The sequence below is a fragment of the Mauremys reevesii genome, linkage group 9 (assembly GCF_016161935.1).
Source record: "Mauremys reevesii isolate NIE-2019 linkage group 9, ASM1616193v1, whole genome shotgun sequence".
Classification (NCBI taxonomy): Eukaryota; Metazoa; Chordata; order Testudines; family Geoemydidae; genus Mauremys; species Mauremys reevesii.
Window position 1 is genome coordinate 56,757,056 of NC_052631.1, and position 24,224 is coordinate 56,781,279.

Sequence of the window (24,224 nt, forward strand, 5' to 3'; positions counted from 1 at the left end):
ATGCACAAGTCAATGGGTCTGGAACTAATGCATCCAAGGGTGCTGAGGGAATTGGCTGATGTGATTGCAGAGCCATTGGCCATTATCTTTGAAAACTTGTGGTGATTGGGGGAGGTCCTGGACACTTGGAAAAGGGCAAATATAATGGCAACAAGGGGAAGAAGGAGAACCCGGAGAACTACATACTGGTGAACCTGACCTCCAGTCCCTGGAAAAATCATGGAGCAGGTCCTCAAGGAATCCATTTTGAAGCACTTTGAGGAGAGGATGGTGACCAGCAACAGTCAACATGGATTCACCAAGGGCAAGTCATGCTTGACCAACCTGATTGCCTTCTTTGATGAGATAACTGTCTCTGTGGATATGGGGAAAGCACTGAACATGATATATCTTGATTTAGCAAAGCTTTTGATACCATCTCCCACAGTATTCTTGCCAGCAAGTTAAAGAACTATGGATTGGATGAATGGACTATAAGGTGGATAGAAAGCTGGCTAGATCATCGGGCTCAACGGGTAATGATCAATGGCTTGATGTCTAGCTGGCATTGGGACTGGTCCTTGGGCTGCTTTTGTTCAACATCTTCATTAATGATCTGAATGATGGGATGGATTGCACCCTCAGAAAGTTCACAGATGACGTTAAGCTGTGGGGGAGAGGTAGATATGCTAGACGATAGGGACAGGGTCCAGAGTGACCTAGACAAATTGGAGGATTGGGGCCAAAAGAAATCTGATGAGGTTCAACAAGGACAAGTGCAGAGACCTGCACTTAGGACGGAAGAGTCCTATGCCTGGCTACAGGCTGGGGACTGACTGGCTAAGCAGTAGTTCTGCAGAAGAGGACCTGGGGATTACAGTGGACGAGAAACTGGATATGAGTCAACAGTGTGCCCTTGTTGCCAAGAAGGCTAATGGCTTCTTGGGCTGTATTAGTAGGAGCATTGCCACCAGATCGAGGGAAGTGATTATTTCCCTCTATTTGGCACTTGTGAGGCCACAGCTGGAGTATTGCGTCTAGTTTTGGGCCGCCAACTTCACGAAGGATGTGGACAAATTGGAGAGAGTCCAGTGGAGGTCAACAAAAATCATTAGGGCACAAGACTTATGAGGAGAGGCTGAGGGAACTGGGCTTGTTTAGTCTGAAGAAGAGAAGAATGAGGGGGGATTTGATAGCAACCTTCAACTACCTGAAGGTGGTTCCAAAGAGGATGGAGCTAGGCTGTTCCCAGTGATGGCAGATAACAGAACAAGGAGCAATGGTCTTAAGTTGCAGTGGGGAATGTCTAGGTTGCATATTATGGAAAACTATTTCATTAGGAGGGTGGTGAAGCACTGGAATGGGTTACCTAGGGAGGTGGTGGAATCTCCTTCCTTAAAAACATCTAAGGTCAGGCTTGACAAAGCCCTGGCTGGGATGATTTAGTTGGTGTTAGTCCTGCTTTGAGCAGGGGGTTGGACTAGATGACCTCCTGAGGTCTCTTCCAACTCTAATCTTCTATGATTCTATGACAGTATTGCTAACTTATTTCTTTTTTTTCTCTCTCTCTCTCGCTCTCCCATGGGGGGCCACCCCTCCCTTCACATCTAGGTCTGGCTTGCAATAAGCTCAGGTATTCCTCTAGTGCTGGCCAGTCTCCCTTAATAGTCCGACAGCCAATGAAAGCAGGGTCATGCACAAACTCTCTGTTGACACCAAGGCAGCCACTAAAAGCTTCCAGTTACACCACTCCTGCAAGTGGAGTCCGAAAGCCACAGTCTTCAACTCTCAGTCCAGGGTCTTCTAATAGCAGTTCTTCCACTGCGAGAAGCAATAGTATGGCCACTGGAGCCAAAAATTCACCTGTTAAAGTACGAACATCTGTTGGAGGAACTTCTACTCCGAAGAGCAAACTGATACAGCCATCCAAGAGGTAAGATCTTGAAATGAATATAAAAAAATTAAATGCACCTTAACAAATTTTGCCAACAATATTGACATCTGTGATGGTTGAAGTGCATTTCACATCTGTAAAGTAATTGTGTAAAAATAGTGTTCACCTCTGTCAGGGTTCCCTCCCCACTCTGAACTTTAGGGTACAGACGTGGGGACCCGAATGAAGACCCCCTAAGCTTATTTCTAGCAGCTTAGGTTAAAAACTCCCCAAGGCACAAATCCTTCCTTGTACCTTGGATTAGGTAACACTGCCACCACCAAGTGATTTAAAGAAACATTTAGGGAGGGCCACTTGGAGCCCTACCTTCCCCAAATATCCCCCTAAGCCCCTACATCCCTTTTCCTGGGCAGGCTTGAGAATAATCTCCTCACCAATTGCTACAGGTGAAACAGACCCAAACCCTTGGATCTTAAGACAATGAAAAATTAATCAGGTTCTTAGAAGAATTTTAATTAAAGAAAAGGTAAAAGAATTACCTCTGTAAAATCAGGATGGTGAGTACTTTACAGAATAACAAAAGACTCAAGAACACAGAGGATCTCACCTCCAGGCAAAACCTTAAAGTTACAAAACCAGGTATAAACCTCCCTCTTAGACAAGGAAATCACAAGCCAAAATAAAAGGAAGCTAACACATTCCTTCGCTAGTACTTACTAATACTAATGGAGATGGATTGCTTGCTTTCTTGATCTGTCTCCAGCAAGCACACAGAACAGACAGACAAAGAACAAAATAAAGCCTTTTTCCCCTCCCCAGATTTGAAAGTATCTTGTCCCCTTATTGGTCCTTTTGGTCAGGTGCCAGGTAGGTTACCTGAGCTTCTTAACCCTTTACAGGTAAAAGGATTTTGTGCCTCTGGCCTTAAGGGATTTTATAGTACTGTATACAAAAAGGTGGTTACCCTTCCCTTTATATTTATGACAACCTCAGATGCACTTTAACAATACTTATTAAACTCCTCAGTTGGGTCAAAATGACTTTTAAAGCACAAACTAGAAAACATAGCTTGACTTCCAGATCCCAGACTTTATCTAGATTAGTGTATCTCAATCAATCATAGGTTCTCCTTGAAGCCATTTTAGTTTAAATAGTTGCAGCTGGAATTTGTAAGTTGGTCACTAAGGGCAGGTCTACACTAAGAGCGGGGGTCGAACTAGGGTACGCAAGTTCAGCTACGTGAATAGCGTAGCTGAATTCAAAGTACCCTAGTTCGAACTACTCACCCGTCCACACGCCGCGGAATCGAAGTCCGCGGCTCCAAGGTCGACTCCGCCACCGCCTTTTGCAGTGGTGGAGTACGAAAATCGACCCGGCGCTTCCGGAGTTCGAACTATCGCGTCCAGATTAGACGCGATAGTTCGAACTCCGAGAAGTCGAACTCACCGCGTCAACCCGGCTGGTAAGTGTAGACTAGCCCTAAATCTCTATGCCTCAGAGGAAAAAACCTATGTATTTACTGATAAATATAGTGCCATTGACATGCATCATATTGCTTTACAGAATTATAAAGTATTCTAATACTTTGAGAGCTTTAAATGAAAGACTCTATAGAATTGCAAAGCATTTAACAAAGGGCGGGTAAGGAAAACAGAGCCCCAGAGAAATTCTCTGGAGAGGAGGATGGTTCGTTGGTTAGGGGACTAACCTGGCACTTAGGGAATTGAGCCAAGCTTTCCTGCTCTGCCACAGACTTCCTGTGTGACCTCACCCAAGTCATTCTGTTTCTCTGCCTCAATTCACCATCTTTAAAATTGGAATGTCTATTTCCTGATTTCCCTTAATGCTTTAACTCAGAGGTACATTGTGGGGTGGAAATGAGGGCTATTAAGTACCTCAAATAGCTGACGTCCAGATAAGTAGCAAAGAATATGGTAATTCGGATAAAGATAACAGCTAGATTTTGACTTTGCATATGTGCCTGTGCAGGGGAGTAAGAACCCCCTCATACACCTGCAAGTTGGAAAAGAAAGAGTGACGCCTTGACTCTGCTCTCACCATACTGGCCAGTACAGCTGAGCCAGCATGGTGAACCATAATTTTGCTGTTGGCATAGGCTAACAAAATACCTATACCCAACTTCCCCCATGCCACTAGCAAGGGGGAAGCTGGGAGGGAGTTGTCTGAAGTAGCCTCTTCCAAGATTACTACTGGGATAGGGCAGCTTATGCACCACCTCTTACTCAGGGCTGTATCCAAAAGCAAAATCTAGCCATGAGGTAATAGAAGAATTCAGGTGGGTGGAATTAAACTTTAAAAAAGAAAATGAAATTTGGTCAATTTGACAATACTCACTCCTCCCTCAAAAAATACACTGAGATTACTAATGTTCCCGACCGACTAGAGGTCTTGTCTGTTTCCTCAAAGACTACACCAGCAGCATGGTGCCCAAGAATCTTTCTGGAGAACTACTTCATTTGATAGTTAGATGGAAGAGTTGCACTTGCTGAATCACTTGTATTACTTCTACTGCCTTTTTGTAAATCTTAGGGTAGGTCTATACTTACCCGCCGGGTCGATGCGTAGAGTTCGACTTCTCGGAGTTCGAACTCCGAACGCGCTCCCGTCAACTCAGGAACTCCACCACCACGAACGGCGGTGGCGGAGTCGACGGGGAAGCCGCGGACTTCGATCCTGCGGCGTCTGGACAGGTAGGCAGTTCGAACTAAGGTAGTTCGACTTCAGCTACGCTATTCGCGTAGCTGAAGTCGCGTACCTTAGTTCAACCTCCCCCCCCCCCCCAGTGTAGACCAGGCCTTAGAGTTCAAAAAATATTTTGACCAGGCCTGACCTTGCTTAGCTTGCAAGGTCTGAGGCTCTTGACTAAGGTATGACTGCAAATCAAAAAACAGATAATCTACTTGTTCACCTGTCGGGGTTCCTTCCCCACTCTGAACTCTAGGGTACAGATGTAGGGACCCGCATGAAAGACCCCCTAAGCTTATTTACCAGCTTAGGGTAACAGTAAGCTGCTACCACCAAGCGTGTTCCAAATCTTAGGGGAGAGCCACTTGGAACTCTGCCTTCCCCCAAATATTTCCCAAGTCCTTAACCTCCCCTTTCCTGGGCAGATTTGAGACTAATTCCTCCCCCCAGAGTCCTTACACACCTTTTCCTGGGTAGGCTTGAGAGTATACCCTCACCAATTAGTTCTGGTGAACACAGATCCAAAACCCTTGGATCTTAAAACAATGAAAAATCAATCAGGTTCTTAAAAGAAGGATTTTATTAAAAGGTAAAATTTCCATCCTGATTTTACAGAAATAAACAACTTTACAGGATAATCAGATTCAAAGTTACAGCAAAACAGGGATAAACCTCCCTCTAGCAAAGGAACATTTACAAGTTGAGAAAACAAAAATAAAACTAACACGCCTTGCCTGGCTGTTAGTTATAAATTTGAAATATGAGAGACTTGTGCAGAAAGATTTGGAGAGCATGGTTTGATGTCCGGTCCCAAGAGCGAACACCACCTAAAACAAAGAGCACAAACAGCAGCCTTTCCCTCCCTCCTCCCCCACCCCCCGCAAGATTTGAAAGTATCTTAGAATCATAGAACATTAGGGTTGGAAGGGACCTCAGGAGGTCATCTAGTCCAACCCCCTGCTCAAAGCAGGACCAGTTCCCAACTAAATCATCCCAGCCAGGGCTTTGTCAAGTCTGACCTTAAAACCTCTAAAGAAGGAGATTCCACCACCTCCCTAGGCAACCCATTGCAGTGCTTCACCCCCCTCCTAGTGAAAAGTGTCCCCTTATTGGTCCTTTGGGTCAGGTGTCAGCCAGGTTATCTGAGCTTCTTAACCCTTTACAGGTAAAAGAATTTTGGTGCCTCTGGCCAGGAGGGATTTTATAGAATTGTATACAGGAGGGTTGTTACCCTTCCCTTTATAGTTATGACATCACCACTGAAGAGGGATTTGAAAAGTAGAGCTGACTGAAAATATTTTAACTAGGGCTATCGATTAATTGCAGTTAACTCACGCAATTAACTCAAAAAAATTAATCGCAGTTTTAATTGCACTGTTAAACAATAGAATTATTAATTGAAATTTACTAAATATTTTGGATGTTTTTCTACATTTTCATATATAATTCGGTGTTGTAATAAATATATACTGTGATTTCAATTACAAATATTTGCACTGTAAAAATGAGTATTTTTAATTCACCTCATACAAGTACTATAGTGCAATCTCTTTGTTGTGAAAGTGCAACTTACAAATGTTTGTTTTTTTGTTACATAACTACACTCAAAAACAAAACAATGTAAAACTTCAGTCCTACTTCTTGTTCAGCCAATCGCTAAGACAAACAAGTTTGTTTACATTTACAGGAGATCATGCTGCCCTCTTCTTATTTACAATGTCACCAGAAAGTGAGAACAGGCACTTGCATGGCACTTTTGTAGCCAGCATTGCAAGGTATTTATGTGCCAGATATGCTAAACATTTGTATGCCCCTTCATGCTTTGGCCATCATTCCAGAGGACATGCTTCCACGCTAGTTAAAAAAATAATGCGTTAATTAAATTTGTGACTGAACTCTTTTGGGGAGAATTGTATGTCCCCTGCTCTGTTTTACCCGCATTCTGCCATATATTTCATGTTATAGCATTCTCGGATGATGACATGTGTTGTTCATTTTAAGAACACTGTCACTGCAGATTTGACAGAACACAAAGGTGGTACCAATGTGAGATTTCTAAAGATAGCTACAGCACTCGACCCAAGGTTTAAGAATCTGAAGTGCCTGCCAAAATCTGAGAGAGATGAGGTGTAGAGCATGCTTTCAGAAGTCTTAAAAGAGCAACACTACAATGCAGAAACTACAGAACCTGAACCACCAAAAAAGAAAATCAACCTTCTGCTGGTGGCATCTGACTCAGATAATGAAAATGAACATGCATCAATCTGCACTTCTTTGGATTCTTATTGAGCAGAACCTGTCATCAGCATGGACTCTTGTCCACTGGAATGGTGGTTGAAGTATGAAGGCACATATGAATCTTTAGTGCATCTGGCATGTAAATATCTTGCAATTCCAGCTACAACAGTGCCATGAGAACGCCTGTTCTCACTGGCAGGTGATATTGTCAGCAAGAACTGGGCAGTATTATCTCCTGCAAATGTAAACAAACTTGTTTGAGCAATTGGCTTAACAAGAAGTAGGACTGAGTAGACTTGCAGGCTCTAAAATTTTACATTATTTTATTTTTGAATGCAGGTTTTTTTGTACATAATTCTACATTTGTAAGTTCAACTTTCATGATAAAGAGATTGCAGTACAGTACTTGTATTAGGTGAACTGAAAAATACTATTTGTTTTTTTACAGTGCAAATTCTTGTAATAAAAAATAAATATAAAGTGAGTTCTGTATACTTTGTATTCTGTGTTGTAATTGAAATCAATACATTTGAAAATGTAGAAAACATCCAAATATTTAAATAAATGGTATTCTGTTATTAACAGTGCGATTAATCACAATTTTTTTTAATTGCTTGACAACCCTAGTTTTAACAAATCTCTTTTGTACATATATGCCACTTGGGCAACTTCTTAAAGAGCCACACAACTGGGGGAAAGCAAGGGATATGTTTAATGCCTTAGAGCAGCTGGGCTCTAAATTTCACTATTAGCAATAATACAAAATGAGTGTGCATATTGTGTTGGGGGAAATAATATCTCCTGGCACCAAAAAGGTAAACAGGGAAGTCAGCTATTTGTCCTATTTCTGCCCAGGCAAATTTCCTTTTGAGTAGTAACCTGACAAATTCTCCTTACTAATTATTACTGCAGGGAGCAATGCTTGAGAGAATTCTATGGATGGCAGAAAATCAAATAGATTCTTCCTTCACTTTGTGATGTGACATAGTGACTTCAGTATTCAGTTGGAGTTGGGATCAGCTTAATTTACACATTTCACAGCCAGAGGTGAAATGATTTGCCGAGCATCACTGAGTCAGTGGCTAGAGCAAGGAAGAGAACCCAGATCTCTTTACTCCAAGCTATTCTATCCACTGACTAGACCACAACATTTCCCTGATGAAGGGTGCAGCTGGGGTCATCGCTAATGTGTTCTCTCCTCAGTGGAAAGCTCACATTTTTAAAATAGCTTTTTATCTTGGTTAAATGTAGGCCCTACATTAAAAATACTTTAACATTTTAAAGTGCCTTCATAATCCTGTAAAGTGTTTCCTTCAAAACAAGTGCTGCAATGCTGGTAACTTTCTTACTTCTCTCCTGGTTTCCAGTGCCAGTCTGTTCTTATTAACTAGGAGGGTATTAAAATCCAAAATAGCCTTTGGGTGGCCTGATTTCTCCATTATTCTGAATCTTTTGTAGCCATTTACGCCAGTGCAAAGTGGGTGTAAAATGCTACCATTCTGACCGAGTAGTGTTATTCCCATTCTGCACTGGTGTAAATGGCTATATAAAGTATAGGGCAATGGATAGTCTGACCCCATGTCTCATAAGAACTCAGCTGGCAAGTTTCTGTGTTCGTAATCTTTCTCTCACATGAAGCAGAAATAGAATGGAGAATAGCATTCACATGTGAATGAAAACCAAAATACAGCTGGAACATTAAAATGGAATATTATAAAATCTTATTTTATATAATTTAACCAGGGCCTCCATGTGTTCTGATCCTGCAGCTGTTGAAATTGCAACAGAATTCACCTCTTACCCCAAAATTGTTTAGGCTTTTAAAATTTCCTAGCTCTGACAGCATCTAAGGTAATCTTTCAATTGCAGCTGTGTAAAGCTATGCGGAGCTGACTTCCTGAAGTCTGCAGACAGGCTGACACAGCTCAGAAAGGTATAACTACATCAATTCATCTTAATGGGACTTACTTATTACTTCAGATTTTTGAATCATAGAATTCAAGATCAGAAGGGACCATTATGATCATCTAGGCTGACCTCCCGTAAAATGCAGGCCACAAAAGCTGACCCACCCACTCTTGAAATAATTTTCTCCCTTGACTCAGCTGTTGAAGTCCCCAAATCCTGGTTTAAAGACTTCAAGTAGCAGGTAATCCTCCAGCAAGCGACCCCTGCCCCATGCTGCGGAGGAAGGCGAAAAACCTCCAGGGCCACTGCCAATCTACCCTGGAGGAAAATTCCTTCCCGACCCCAAATATGGCGATCAGCTGAACCCCGAGCATGCGGGCAAGACTCTCCAGCCAGACACTCAGGAAAAAGACTTTCAATATCCCAACATTGACTCTCAGTACTAATTACCAGTGGCAGCACGTTATTGACCTATTGACTAAATAGTGTTATCCTATCAAACCATTCCCTCCATAAACTTATCAAGCTTAATCTTAAAGCCAGAGAGGTCCTTCGCCCCCACTGTTTCCCTCGGTAGGCTGTTCCAGAATTTCACTCCCCTGATGGTTAGAAACCTTCGTCTAATTTCAAGCCTAAACTTCCCGACTGCCAATTTATATCCATTTGTTCTCGTGTCCACATTAGTACTGAGCTGAAATAATTCCTCTCCCTCCCTGGTATTTATCCCTCTGATATATTTAAAGATAGCAATCATATCTCCTCTCAACCTTCTTTTGGTTAAGGAAAACAAACCGAGCTCCTCAAGTCTTTTCATACGACAGGCTTTCCATTCCTCGGATCATTCTAGTGGCCCTTCTTTGTACCCGTTCCAGTTTGAATTCATCCTTCTTAAACATGGGAGACCAAAACTGCACACAGTACTCCAAATGAGGTCTCACCAATGCCTTGTATAACGGGACTAGCACCTCCTTATCTCTACTAGAAATACCTCGCCTAATGCATCCCAAGACCGCATTAGCTTTTTTAACGGCCACATCACATTGCCGACTCATAGTCATCCTGCGATCAAGCAGGACTCCAAGGTCCTTCTCCTCTTCCGTTACTTCCAACTGGTGCGTCCCCAGCTTATAACTAAAATTCCTGTTAGTCATCCCTAAATGCATAACCTTACACTTCTCACTATTGAATTTCATCCTATTACTAATACTCCAGTTTACAAGGTCATCCAAATCTCCGTGGAGGATATCCCGATCCTTCTCCAAATTGGCAATACCTCCCAACTTCGTGTCATCTGCAAACTTTATCAGCCCACTCCTACTTTTGGTTCCGAGGTCAGTGATAAATAGATTGAATAAGATCGGACCCAAAACCGAACCTTGAGGAACTCCACTGGTAACCTCCCTCCAACCCGACAGATCACCTTTCAATACGACCCGCTGCAGTCTCCCCTTTAACCAGTTCCTTATCCACCTCTGGATTTTCATTTCAATCCCCATCTTTTCCAATTTAACCAGTAATTCTTCATGCGGTACTGTATCAAACGCCTTACTGAAATCAAGATATATTAGATCCACCGCATTTCCCTTGTCTAAAAAATCTGTTACTTTCTCAAAGAAGGAGATCAGGTTGGTTTGGCACGATCTACCTTTCGTAAAACCATGTTGTAATTTGTCCCAATTGCCATTGACCTCAAGGTCCGTAACTACTCTCTCCTTTAATATTTTTTCCATGACTTTGCATACGGCAGATGTTAAACTAACAGGCCTGTAGTTACCCGGGTCACTTTTTTTCCCCTTCTTGAAAATAGGAACTATATTAGCTAATCTCCAGTCAAACGGTACAATCCCCGAGTTCAGAGATTCATTAAAAATTATCGCTAACGGGCTTGCAATTTCACTCGCCAATTCCTTTAATATTCTAGGATGAAGATTATCCGGGCCGCCTGATTTACTACCGTTAAGCTGTTCAAGTTTGGCTTCTACCTCGGATACTGTAATTTCCAACCCCGTACCTTCATTCCCATCAGTCACTCTGTCACTATTCCTAAGCCCTTCATTATCCTTATTAAAGACCGAGGCAAAATATTCGTTTAGATATTGTGCCATGCCTAGCTTATCCTTGATCTCCACTCCGTTTACAGTTTTAAGCGGTCCCACTTCTTCTTTCTTAGTTTTCTTCCTATTTATATGGCTAAAAAACCTCTTACTATTGGTTTTAATTCCCTTCGCAAGGTCCATCTCTACCCGGCTTTTGGCTTTTCTCACTGCATCCCTACACCCCCTGACCTCATTAAGGTAGGTTTCTTTGAAATACAGCTATGATGGCTGTGAAACCTAATTATGACAGCTATCTACAGGAACTAATCACAGCTTATCATTTTGATAGGAAGTCTGTCTGAATGTGCTTATCCCATAGTCCAAACCATCTCCCAGGCTTTCCTACCTGCCAAATCCTCAGTTGTCCTCCACACAGTTGACAAAACCTCAGACCTTGTCTGACATCTACAGGGTAGTTATACTTTGTCAATGTAAATCTGTGGCACATTGAAAATTTATGGTCTGAGTAAAATAAACTGAACTTATTCTCAAAATACATACTGTAGGGGCTACTGTACTGATTATATTACCCAAGCTTATCCTTAAAGGGTAACTTGGGAGTTTTACTGTTGGTCTAATCCTTCTTCCACTGTAGCCAATGCGGAGTGCTTTTAAAAAATCCCAACCAAAGTAAAGTAACACTTCTGCCATGCCCCTACCCCGCAATTTCCTGGGTACTATGCTTGCCCCAAAATCCCTGTTGGCTAATTTTTGAGACTTACAATTTTAAGAAAATGTGTCTTAAAATAATAGGCTTTTTTTCTCTACTGTTGTGAAGGAATTCACACCAACGAGAGAAACAATTAAATTAATCAGGGTCTGTGTGTGTAGAACATATTTTTCTCTGATACCTTTCAGTTGATGTTACAAGTACAAATTAACCCACAATTGTCTGAATTTTGGTGTTGATAGAGGAGAAAATGAATAAGGACATGTTGTTCACCCCTTCACATTACACAAGCACCAGGGATTACCCAATGAAATTAATAGGCAGCAGTTTTAAAGCCAACAAAAGAAAGTACTATTTCACACAATGCACAGTCAACCTGTGGAACTTGTTGCTGGAGGTGTTGTGACGGCCAAACCATAACTGAGGTAAAAAAAAATTAGGTAAGTTTATGGAAGATAAGTCCATCAATGGCTATTAGTCAAGATGATCAAGAGAGTTATCCTAAGTCTCTAACTGCCAGAATCTGGGACTGGATGATAAGGGGATCACTTGATTGCCTATTCTGTTCATTCCCTCTGAAGCATCTGGTACTGGCCAGAGGTAGATTTACAGTGAAACAGAGGGTACCCCCAATGACAGGGGGGCACAGGGCTGGGCAGCTGTGGGGGAAGAAGTTTGGTCCTAATGGCTCCTGGGGCTCCTTCTGCAGGCTCTGCACCTCGTCCTCCACCTCCTCCCCCAAGCATGCCACGTTCCTGCCCCTCCCTTCCCAGCACTACCCTCCCCCGTCCCCCCGCCGAGCAGCTGTTTGCTGGCACTCCAGGAGGGAGGAAGCGGAGAATAGGTGGGGTTGGGGCCTTGGGGAAGGGGGTGGAATTGGGGCAAGGCAGAGCAAAGGCACCCCCACGACCCCAGCCTTCTGCACTGACTCCTGCACCCCCCTCACACAACCAGCCCCCTACCCTCTCTGACTACTGCACCCTCCCCCCACATGCAACCCCCACACCAAATGAGACCTGCCCCAGCCCTGAGCCCCCTCCTGCACCCTAACTCCTGGCCAGACCCTGCACCCCAACCTCCTGCTACACCCTAACTTCCTCCCAGACCCTGCACCCCCCCTCCCGCCCCCTAAGTCCTGGTCAGACTCCACATCCCAATGTTTTTTTACATTTTTTTTTTTTATAAAGCACTCTTATCCAAAGTGCTTTACAATAGTTCGCTAACGGTACAAACAGTATTTGGAAAGATCATTAAGTGGTCAGGTGAGACCCTCAGTGATTTTCAAGTGGTCTGTGGAAAAATAAGTTAGACTACAAAAACAATCAAGGTACTTCACTTTATTTTCATTTACTTCTTATTACTTATAGGAGGAGAATGAAGAAAAAAAATGAAAAATGGGGGTAGGGGGAGATGAGCGAGTGTTCTTTTTTGGCTGCGTCCCAAGGAAGGGCCCCAAAAATGAAGCTGAGCACAGGGCCCCACTAACTCTAAATCTGCCACTGGTACTGGCCCCTGTTGAAAGACAAGATACTGGGCTAGATGGACCATAGCTGCTATTATGTCTACCTTTAAAGCCTTTTTCAACATTACCTGAGCCTGCTGCAGAGTTTCCTGTCTCTTGCACTAGCATGCCACAGAACACGAGACTGGCTTTAATAGTTGGTATTCATGGATGAGAGTGTAACAGGGAACTATGGACTGTAAGACATGACTGTAGGGCAGGTGCTAAAAGTCTGTGATAAATGGATTTTGTAAAAGCAAAAATATTAGCATTCAGTCTCAAGGCTTAGAGAACTAATATGTTTCTTATGCTTTAATGAGCATTTCATTTCTTGCGGGTTTTTTTTAAAATGTACCCTAATGCATCAGGCTGTCTGATGTGTTGGCTTTTTTGTGTTTTTAAAATAGATTTCCTCAGTCAGCAAAGACCAGTCAGACAACAGCTGATGATTCCTGGAAGGATGGGTGTTACTAAGCCAACCCAAAGAAGCTGATAAACTGTCAAACATCTGTATGAAGCATACCCCCAGCTGGCTGGGCATGAGAACATTATTTTAAAATATACCTTGCCCCAGACTCATCACATAGGACTGACCTGTATGTTTTCCTTATCTTTTGAATGCAAATTACCCCCTTCCCTTCATTTATTTTGCAAAGAGTTTGGTCTCTTACTGGTAGAAATAGACAACTTTTTCTTTACTGTGTTCCTACTGTTCAGAATATACTACTGAAGTCTGAAAAACATCAGATGAAGACTGGTTGACGCTAGCCTGTGTATCTCTAGTACGACTATCTACCAGATCAGCAGTGTGTTGTTGGAAGAGATGTTGACTTAGATACAATATGATCTGTTCATGGGAAAATGTGCTTGGAAGGGCATAGGTGGTAATGTCTGTGCCATCAAGAAATTTTAACCCACTGTATTTCCTTGTTGCTAAGCAGTGGTTTGGAGATTAGAGAAATAGTTGTATAGATATTAGAAAATGAGGTTTGATTGTGTTTTTTAAATTCACCTGGTGTAATTAACTTTTGCCTGAAGTTCAAAGTTTTTTTTACTTGTTCCTGTATAGAATGTTTCTTCTCTGCTACTTTCTATTAATGTTTGTTCTAGAAGATGAAGCAGCTTTTTATAACTCGGTAGTACAGTTCAAAAAGACATTTGTATTAGTGTGTGCCTCACCAAGTGTAAGTTCACAAATGAAGTAGTACACAATATTTGTGTGGGTTTATGAACAGGCAGTCACACTTCAATAGGTGCTACTTAAAAACTGTCAAATTTCAGTATTTGCTGTGTTCCATAACTTCTCTAGGAAATACCAAACATTGGTAAGATGAACTACTACAGGTGAGTCTGCTTCTGAATGGCCTCCCATTGTATACTGGAGAGAAGCTATTGCACCTAAAGTGATTCCCTCTGTGATCTACTTTACCCATTCAGTAACAATTGCCCTTTACTGGTTTTGTATAAAAAACTTTTTTACTGCATTTTTTCATACGAAGGAATCTGTTCAAAATGGGTCCCCGTCCTCAGCAAACTATGGAGGCCACTGATTCAATCATATTTTCTGAAATATGCACTGGTAATAGAACTCAGCCATGTTCTTCCTGCCATCAATGTGATTTGATATTGTAGTTTAATAAAAAATGTTAAGTTGCTGAAACTAGATATGCCTTTAACTACTGAACTTCATGGTAATATTTTTATAAAAAAGTTAATGGGCAGAGGGACAAAATATTCACTTTTAGATCTCAGTACCTAATTATTTTCAGAAACATGTAGGTTTACCACTACAGAACATTTTTACTGTCTATTATTTGCATTACAGGTTTCTATTTAGTAATTTCATGTAGGTAGATTAAAGTTGATGCTACATTTACACTCACTCTGGAGCCTCAAATCAACTGGAATGTGATTTTAGAAAACTTTAAAGAAACACGAGTCCAGGTTATTTGCAAGGGAAAAGTCAACAAAATGGGGGCCTGGAATCTCCTACTATTTTTGCAGGAATCAACCCTAATGGCAGAGTGTGATGACTGTGATAAACTTCAGAAGCATATAGCTTCCAACGCCAGAAGGGATCATTGTGATAATCTTCTAGCCTGACAACCTGTAAACACAGGCAATAACACTTCCAAAATAATTCTGAGAGTATAGCTTTAGAAAAACACCCACTCTCTTAATTTTAAAAATCCATGACACTTGGTTAATTACTTTCACTGTTAAATGTGCACATTAGTTCCAGTCCAAATTTGCCTAGCTTCAATTTCCAGCCATTGGATGGTTATACATTTCTTTGCTAGATGGAAGACTTAAATATTTGTTCCTCCTGTAAATACTTGCACACTAATCAAATCACTCCTTAACCTTTTTTTTTGTTAAACTGTAAGGAGCTCAGTTACTATAAAACAGCTTTTGTAATCCTCCAGTTATTCTTATGTGAACCCTCTCCAGTTTATCAACATTTTTGAATTGCAGACACATTATTAGAATCATAGAATATCAGGGTTGGAAGGGACCTCAGGAGGTCATCCAGTCCAACCCCCTGCTCAAAGGACCAATTCCCAACTAAATCATCCCAGCCAGGGCTTTGTCAAGCCTGACCTTAACCTCTAAGGAAGGAGATTCCACCACCTCCCTAGGTAACCCATTCCAGTGCTTCACCACCCTACTAGTGAAAAAAAGATTTTCCTAATGTCCAACCTAAACCTCCCCCTCTGCAACTTGAGACCATTACTCCTTGTTCTGTCATCTTCTACCACTGAGAACAGTCTAGATCCATCCTCTTGGGAATCCCCTTTCAGATAGTTGAAAGCAGCTAACAAATCCCCCCCCTCATTCTTATGTGAACCCTCTCCAGTTTATCAACATTTTTGAATTGCAGACACATTATTAGAATCATAGAATATCAGGGTTGGAAGGGACCTCAGGAGGTCATCTAGTCCAACCCCCTGCTCAAAGGACCAATTCCCAACTAAATCATCCCAGCCAGGGCTTTGTCAAGCCTGACCTTAACCTCTAAGGAAGGAGATTCCACCACCTCCCTAGGTAACCCATTCCAGTGCTTCACCACCCTACTAGTGAAAAAAAGATTTTCCTAATGTCCAACCTAAACCTCCCCCTCTGCAACTTGAGACCATTACTCCTTGTTCTGTCATCTTCTACCACTGAGAACAGTCTAGATCCATCCTCTTGGGAATCCCCTTTCAGATAGTTGAAAGCAGCTAACAAATCCCCCCCCTCATTCTTATGTGAACCCTCTCCAGTTTATCAACATTTTTGAATTGCAGACACATTATTAGAATCATAGAATATCAGGGTTGGAAGGGACCTCAGGAGGTCATCTAGTCCAACCCCCTGCTCAAAGGACCAATTCCCAACTAAATCATCCCAGCCAGGGCTTTGTCAAGCCTGACCTTAACCTCTAAGGAAGGAGATTCCACCACCTCCCTAGGTAACCCATTCCAGTGCTTCACCACCCTACTAGTGAAAAAAAGATTTTCCTAATGTCCAACCTAAACCTCCCCCTCTGCAACTTGAGACCATTACTCCTTGTTCTGTCATCTTCTACCACTGAGAACAGGCTAGATCCATCCTCTTGGGAATCCCCTTTCAGATAGTTGAAAGCAGCTAACAAATCCCCCCCTCATTCTTCTGCAGACTAAACAATCCCAGTTGCCTCAGCCTCTCCTCGTAAGTCATGTGCTCCAGCCCCCTAATCATTTTTTTGCCCTCCACTGGACTCTTTCAAATGTTTCCACATCCTTCTTGTAGTGTGGGGCCCAAAACTGGACACAGTACTCCGGATGAGACCTCACCAACGTCGAATAGAGGGGAATGATCACGTCCCTTGATCTGCTGGCAATGCCCCTACTTATACAACCCAAAATGCCGTTAGCCTTCTTGGCAACAAGGGCACACTGTTGACTCATATTCAGCTTTTCGTCCACTGTAACCCCTAGGTCCCTTTCTGCAGAACTGCTGCCCAGCCATTCGGTCCCTAGTCTATAGCAGTGCATGGGATTCTTCCGTCCTAAATGCAGGACTCTGCACTTGTCCTTGTTGAACCTCATCATATTTCTTTTGGCCCAATCCTCTAATTTGTCTAGCTCCCTCTATATCCTATCCCTACCCTCCAGCGTATCAACCACTCCTCCTAGTTTAGTGTCATCTGCAAACTTGCTAAGGGTGCAGTCCACACCATCCTCCAGATCGTTAATGAAGATATTGAATAAAACCGGCCCCACCACCGACCCTTGGAGCACTCCACTTGATACCGGCTGCCAACTAGACATGGAACCGTTGATCACTACCCGTTGAGCCCGACCATCTAGCCAGTTTTCTATCCACCTTACCGTCCATTCATCCAGCCCAGACTTCTTTAACTTGCTGGCAAGAATACTGTGGGAGACTGTATCAAAAGCTTTGCTAAAGTCCAGAAATAGCACATCCACTGCTTTCCCCTCATCCACAGAGCCAGTTATCTCATCACAGAAGGCAATTAGGTTAGTCAGGCCTGACTTGCCCTTGGTGAATCCATGCTGACTGTTCCTGATCACTTTCCCCTCCTTTAAGTGGTTCAGAATTGATTCCTTGAGGACCTGTTCCATGATTTTTCCAGGAACTGAGGTGAGACTGACTGGCCTGTAGTTCCCTGGATCTTCCTTCTTCCCTTTTTTAAAGATGGGCACTACATTAGCTTTTTTCCAGTCATCCGGGACCTTCCCCGATCGCCATGATTTTTCAAAGATAATGGCCAATGGCTCTGCAATCTCATCGGCCAACTCCTTTAGCACCCTCGGATGCAGCACATCCGGCCCCATGGACTTGTACTCGTCCAGCTTTTCTAAATAGTCCCGAACTACTTCTTTCTCCACAGAGAGCTGGTCACCTCCTCCCCATACCGTGCTGCAGAGTGCAGCTGTCTGGGAGCTGACCTTGTCTGTGAAGACAGAGGCAAAAAAAGCATTGAGTACACTAGCTTTCTCCACATCCTCTGTCACTAGGTTCCCTCTCTCATTCAGCAAGGGGCCCACACTTTCCTTGACTTTCTTCTTGTTGCTAACATACCTGAAGAAACCCTTCTTGTTACTCCTAACATCTCCGGCTAGCTGCAACTCCAAGTGTGATTTGGCCTTCCTAATTTTACTCCTGCATGCATGAGCAATACTTTTATAATCCTCCCTGGTTATTTGTCCAATCTTCCACTTCTTGTAAGCTGTTTTTTTGTGTTTAAGACAAGCAAGGATTTCACTGTTAAGCCAAGCTGGTCGCCTGCCATATTTACTTTTCTTCCTACACATCGGGATGGTTTATTCCTGCAACCTCAATAAGGATTCTTTAAAATACAGCCAGCTCTCCTGGACTCCTTTCCCCGTCATGTTATTCTCCCAGGGGATCCTGCCCAGCAGTTCCCTGATGGAGTCAAAGTCTGCTTTTCTGAAGTCCAGGGTCTCTGTTCTACTGCTCTCCTTTCTTCCTTGTATCAGGATCCTGAACTCGACCATCTCATGGTCACTGCCTCCCAGGTTCCCATCCACTATTGCTTCCTCTACTATTTCTTCCCTGTTTGTGAGCAGCAGGTCAAGAAGAGCTTTTCCCCTAGTTGGTTCCTCCAGCACTTGCACCAGGAAATTGTCCCCTACACTTTCCAGAAACTTCCTGGATTGTCTGTGCACTGCTGTATTGCTCTCCCAGCAGATATCAGGGTGATTAAAGTCACCCATGAGAACCAGGGCCTGTGATCTAGCAACTTCTGTTAGTTGCTGGAAGAAAGCCTTGTCCACCTCATCCCCCTGTTCTGGTGGTCTGTAGCAGACTCCCACCACGACATCACCCTTGTTGTTCATACTTCTAAATTTAATCCAGAGACACTCAGGTTTTTCTGCAGTTTCATTCTGGAGCTCTGAGCAGTCATACTGCTCTCTCACATACAATGCAACTCCCCCACCTTTTCTGCCCTGCCTATCCTTCCTGAACAGTTTATATCCATCCATGACAGTACTCCAAATCATGTGAGTTATCCCACCAAGTCTCTGTTATTCCAATTACATCATAATTCGTTGACTGTGCCAGGACTTCTAGTTCTCCCTGCTTGTTCCCCAGGCTTCTTGCATTTGTGTATAGGCATGTAAGATAACTCACTGATCGTCCTAGTGTCCCAGTATGGGGCTGGAGCCCTCCCCTCTTGCACTCACCTACTTGTGCTTTCTCCCGATATCCCACTTCCCCACTTACCTCGGGGCTTTGGTCTCCTTCCCCCGGTGAACCTAGTTTAAAGCCCTCCTCGCTAGGTTAGCCAGCCTGCTTGCAAAGATGCTCTTCCCTCTCTTCGTGAAGTGGAGCCCGTCTCTGCCTAGCAATCCTTCTTCTTGGAAGACCATCCCATGGTCAAAGAATCCAAACCCTTCTCTCCGACACCATCTGCATAGCCATTCGTTGATTTCCACGATTCAACGGTCTCTACCCTGGCCTTTTCCTGCCACAGGGAGGATAGACGAGAACACCACTTGTGCCTCAAACTCCTTTATCCTTCTTCCCAGAGCCACGTAGTCTGCAGTGATACGCTCAAGGTCATTCTTGGCAGTATCATTGGTGCCCACGTGGAGAAGCAGGAAGGGGTAGCGATCTGAGGGCTTGATGAGTCTCGGCAGTCTCTCCGTCACATCGTGAATCCTAGCCCCTGGCAAGCAGCACACCTCTCGGTTTTCCCGGTCAGGGCGGCAGATAGATGACTCAGTCCCCCTGAGGAGAGAGTCCCCGACCACCACCACTCTCCTCCTCCTGGGAGTGGTGGTCGTGGAACCCCCATCCCTAGGACGGCGCATCTCATGCCTTCCAATCAGTGGAGTCTCCTTCTGCTCTGTTCCCTCAGATGCATCATCCACTCCACCCTCTGCACTAGTACCTGTGGAGAGAACATGAAAACAGTTGCTTACCTGCATTTGTGTTACTGGTACATGGACATTTCTGGTACTCTTTCCTCTTCTGGAAGTCACATGCCACCAATTATCCTCACTGGCCTTCTGTCCCCTCTGTGTAGCCTGCTCTGTATCTTCAGAACATTGTGCCCGCTGATCCTGACGTCTATCCAGGAAATCCTCATTTTCTTTTATGGAACGCAGGGTTGATATTGGTTTCTCCAGACCTTGAATCTTCTCTTCCAATATGGAGATTAGCTTGCACTTTGTACAGACAAAGTCGCTCCTATCCTGTGGAAGGAAGACGAACATGGCACATCCTGTGCAGGTCACAACAGCGGATTGCTCAGCATCCATAGTCTCTTCCTTCTAAGAGCTTCCTTACTTGTGGCAGACGCTACTCAGTGAAACCTGCGAGGGGGGGCCCTCAGTAGGCTCTCTCCAGGTGAACTCCTTCTGTTTGCCTCTTTGCTGTTCGCTGCTCAGCTGACTGCCTTTTTATAACAGTCAGGCCCAGCTGGAACAAAGCACTCCGAGGTCACACTGGTCAAACATGCAATCAAACAATCAAGCACACAGAATGACCTTGAGCCGATCACTGCAGACTACGTGGCTCTGAGAAGAAGGATAAAGGAGTTTGAGGTGCAAGTGGTGTTCTCATCCATCCTCTCTGTGCAGGGAAAAGGCCTGGGTAGAGATCGTCGAATTGTTGAAGTCAACGAATGGCTACGCAGGTGGTGTCGGAGAGAAGGCTTTGGATTCTTCGACCATAGGATGGTGTTCCAAGAAGGAGGAGTGCTAGGCAGAGATGGGCTCCACCTAACAAAGAGAGAGAAGAGCATCTTCGCAAGCAGGCTGGCTAACCTAGTGAGAAGGGCTTTAAACTAGGTTCACCGGGGGAAGGAGACCAAAGCCCTGAGGTAAGTGGGGAAGTGGGATACTGGGAGGAAGCACGAGCAGGAGAGTGCAAGAGGGGAGGACTCCTTTCTCAGACAGAGAAAGCGGGACAATCAGCGAGTTATCTTAAGTGTCTATACACAAATGCAAGAAGCCTGGGAAACAAGCAGGGAGAACTAGAAGTCCTGGCACAGTCAAGGAACTATGATGTGATTGGAATAACAGAGACCTGATGGGATAACTCACATGACTGGAGTACTGTCATGGATGGATATAAACTGTTCAGGAAGGACAGGCAGGGCAGAAAAGGGGGAGTTGCATTGTATGTAAGAGAGCAGTATGACTGCTCAGAGCGTATGAAACTGCAGAAAAACCTGAGAGTCTCTGGATTAAGTTTAGAAGTGTGAGCAACAAGAGTGATGTCATGGTGGGAGTCTGCTATAGACCACCAGACCAGGGGGATGAGGTGAACGAGGCTTTCTTCTGGCAACTAGCAGAAGTTGCTAGATCACAGGCCCTGGTTCTCATGGGAAACTTTAATCACCCTGATATCCGCTGGGAGAGCAATACAGCGGTGCACAGACAATCCAGGAAGTTTTTGGAAAGTGTAGGGGACAATTTCCTGGTGCAAGTGCTGGAGGAACCAACTAGGGGCAGAGCTATTCTAGACCTGCTGCTCACAAACCGGGAAGGAAAAGTGGGTGGTAACCTGGGAGGCACCCCCTACACCTACTCACCCTTCCCACACACCCCTCACCCCTTCCTGCACACCCTTCTGTAACTGTCCTCCCGCCAGAGACCGCTGTAGGAGCAGGAGCCTGTCAGTCTTCGAGTGTAGAAGCGGTCTGTACATCACTGCACACTATACCCACCACAGTCTGTGTCCCTGTTTGAACCCTTTAACGTGAATTCATTAGTAAAGAAAACTTTGTTAATTAAAAATGTTCCAATAACTTTATTTTTAAATGTCTGTTGGAAGGGGGGAAACCTGGTGAACGGGGTATGTAACCGCTGAAAAAAGTCAATAGTAACTGAAACAGGGGCAGGTTCAGCTTCTTTGTAAAGAGACTGGACAGTCATAGGTTACCCTACTCTCTGAGGAACCTAGCTTTCAAAGCCTCCCGGATGCACAGCGCTTCCCGCTGGGCTCTTCTAATCGCATGGGTGTCTGGCTGAGCGTGATCAGCAGCCAGGTGATTTGCCTCAACCTCCCATCCCGCCATAAAGGTCTCCCCCTTGCTCTCACAGAGATTGTGGAGCACACAGCAAGCTGCAATAACAATGGGGATATTGGTTTTGCTGAGATCCAAGCTAGTGAGTAAGCTCCTCCATCTCCCCTTGAGACATCTGAAAGCACACTCCACCACCATTCTGCACTTGCTCAGCCGGTAGTTGAAGAGCTCCTTGTCACTGTCCAGGGCGCCTGTATAGGGCTTCATGAGCCAGGGCATTAGCGGGTAGGCTGGGTCCCCGAGGATCACTGTAGGCATCTCCACATCCCCAACACTTATTTTGTGGTCCGGGAAGAAACTACCTTCCTGCAGGCGTCTAAACAGACAAGAGTTCCTGAAAACACGCGCGTCATGAACCTTGCCCGGCCACCCGACGTAGATGTTGGTAAAACGTCCCCTATGGTCCACCAGTGCTTGCAGCACCATTGAAAAGTAGCCCTTGCGGTTAATATACTGGCTGGCCTGGTGGGCCGGTCCCAGGATAGGGATGTGAGTGCCATCTATAGCCCCACCGCAGTTTGGGAATCCCATCGCGGCGAAGCCATCTATGACGACCTGGATGTTTCCCAGGGTCACTACCTTTGAGAGCAGTAGGTCAACGATTGCGTGGGCTACTTGCATCACAGCAACCCCCACGGTAGATTTGCCCACGCCAAAGTGGTTCGCTACTGACCGGTAGCTGTCTGGCGTTGCAAATTTCCAGAGGGCTATGGCCACTCACTTCTGCACAGTCAGGGCTGCTCGCATCCGGGTGTCCTGGCGCTTCAGGGCAGGGGCCAGCAAGTCACACGGTTCAAGGAAAGTGCCCTTACGCATCCTGAAGTTTCGCAGCCACTGTGATTCATCCCAGACCTGCAGCACTATGCGGTCCCACCAGTCCGTGCTTGTTTCCCGGGCCCAGAATCGCCGTTCCAGAGCATGAACGTGACCCATTGCCACCATGATCTCCGCAGCGCGGGATCCCGTGCTTTGTGAGAGGTCTGTGCCACTCTGACACTTCATGTCCTCACCACGCTGCCGGAGCCTCCTCGCCCGATTTCTCAGCAGCTGACTGTGGAAGAGGTGGACGATAAGGTGCGAGGAGTTGACAACGGCCATAAGTGCAGCGATGATTGCAGCGGGCTCCATGCTCGCAGTGCTGTGGCGTCCGCGCTGTCACTGACCAGAAAAGTGCGGTAACAGATTTCCCGCCGGCGCTTTCAGGGACGGAGGGCGGGAGTGACGGTTGAATGACGACAGTTACCCAAAACCTCCCTCAACACATTTTTCCCCCAGCAGGCATTGGGGGCTCTACCCAGCATTCCAATGGGAAGCGGGGACTGCGGGAACTGTGGGATAGCTGCCCAGAATGCACCGCTTCCAATGTCGACGCTTGCCCCATTAGTGTGGACTCACAAAGTCGAATTAGTGTCCTTAGTGTGGATACACAAATTCGAATTCATAAGGTCGAATCCACAAATTCAACCTAAGTTAAATCGAACTACTCTTGTAGTGTAGACATACCCTCAGATGTACCATCTAGTCCACTCTCCGCATTAGTACCTGTGGAGAGAACATGAAAACGATTGCTCTTCTGTATCTCCATTGCTGGTACATGGACGCTCCTCTCTTCTTCTGGAGGTCATATGCTGCCAAATTTCTTCACCATCCCTCAGTCCCCTCTGTGCAGCCTGCTCCGATTCTTCAGAACGTTGTGCCTGTAGAAGCATATCCTGACATCTGTCCAGGAAATCTTCATTTTCTCATATGCAACGCAGGGTCGATACTTGTTTCTCCAGACCTCGAACCTTCTCTTCTAACATGGAGACCAGCTTACAGACTGAGGGTATGGCTACACTGGCGATTTGCAGCGCTGGAAAGCCTCCACCAGCGCTGCAATTAGTAAGTGGCCACACCTGCAGGGCACTTCCAGCGCTGCAACTCTCTGGCTGCAGCGCTGGCCGTATACCTCACTCAGCATGGGGAATAAGGATTCCAGCGCTGGTGCTGCAGCGCTGGTCATCAAGTGTGGCCACACACCAGCGCTGTGATTGGCCTCCAGGGTATAAGGTGTATCCCAGAATGCTTTTATAAATTACTCTCTTTGTTTTGTTATGCAGCCTCTCTTTGTTTTGTTGTGAACGAGCTCCGATCGGAGCTCCGTTCTGTACCTGGCTGTAAACAATCAAATGAGAGGCAGGGAGAGT

General features: G+C 44.8%; 1 protein-coding gene across 1 annotated transcript in view; it reads left to right on the plus strand.

The window, feature by feature from the left end:
• The window catches only part of LOC120372006 (SLAIN motif-containing protein-like), a 73,616-nt gene extending 58,961 nt beyond the window's left edge, over window positions 1–14,655 (plus strand). The window contains 2 exon segments of the mRNA XM_039488640.1: window positions 1,591–1,912; window positions 13,400–14,655. Of these exon segments, the coding sequence (XP_039344574.1) occupies window positions 1,591–1,912; window positions 13,400–13,466 (389 nt within the window). The 3' untranslated portion in view covers window positions 13,467–14,655.
• The last annotated feature ends 9,569 nt before the right edge of the window (window positions 14,656–24,224 follow it).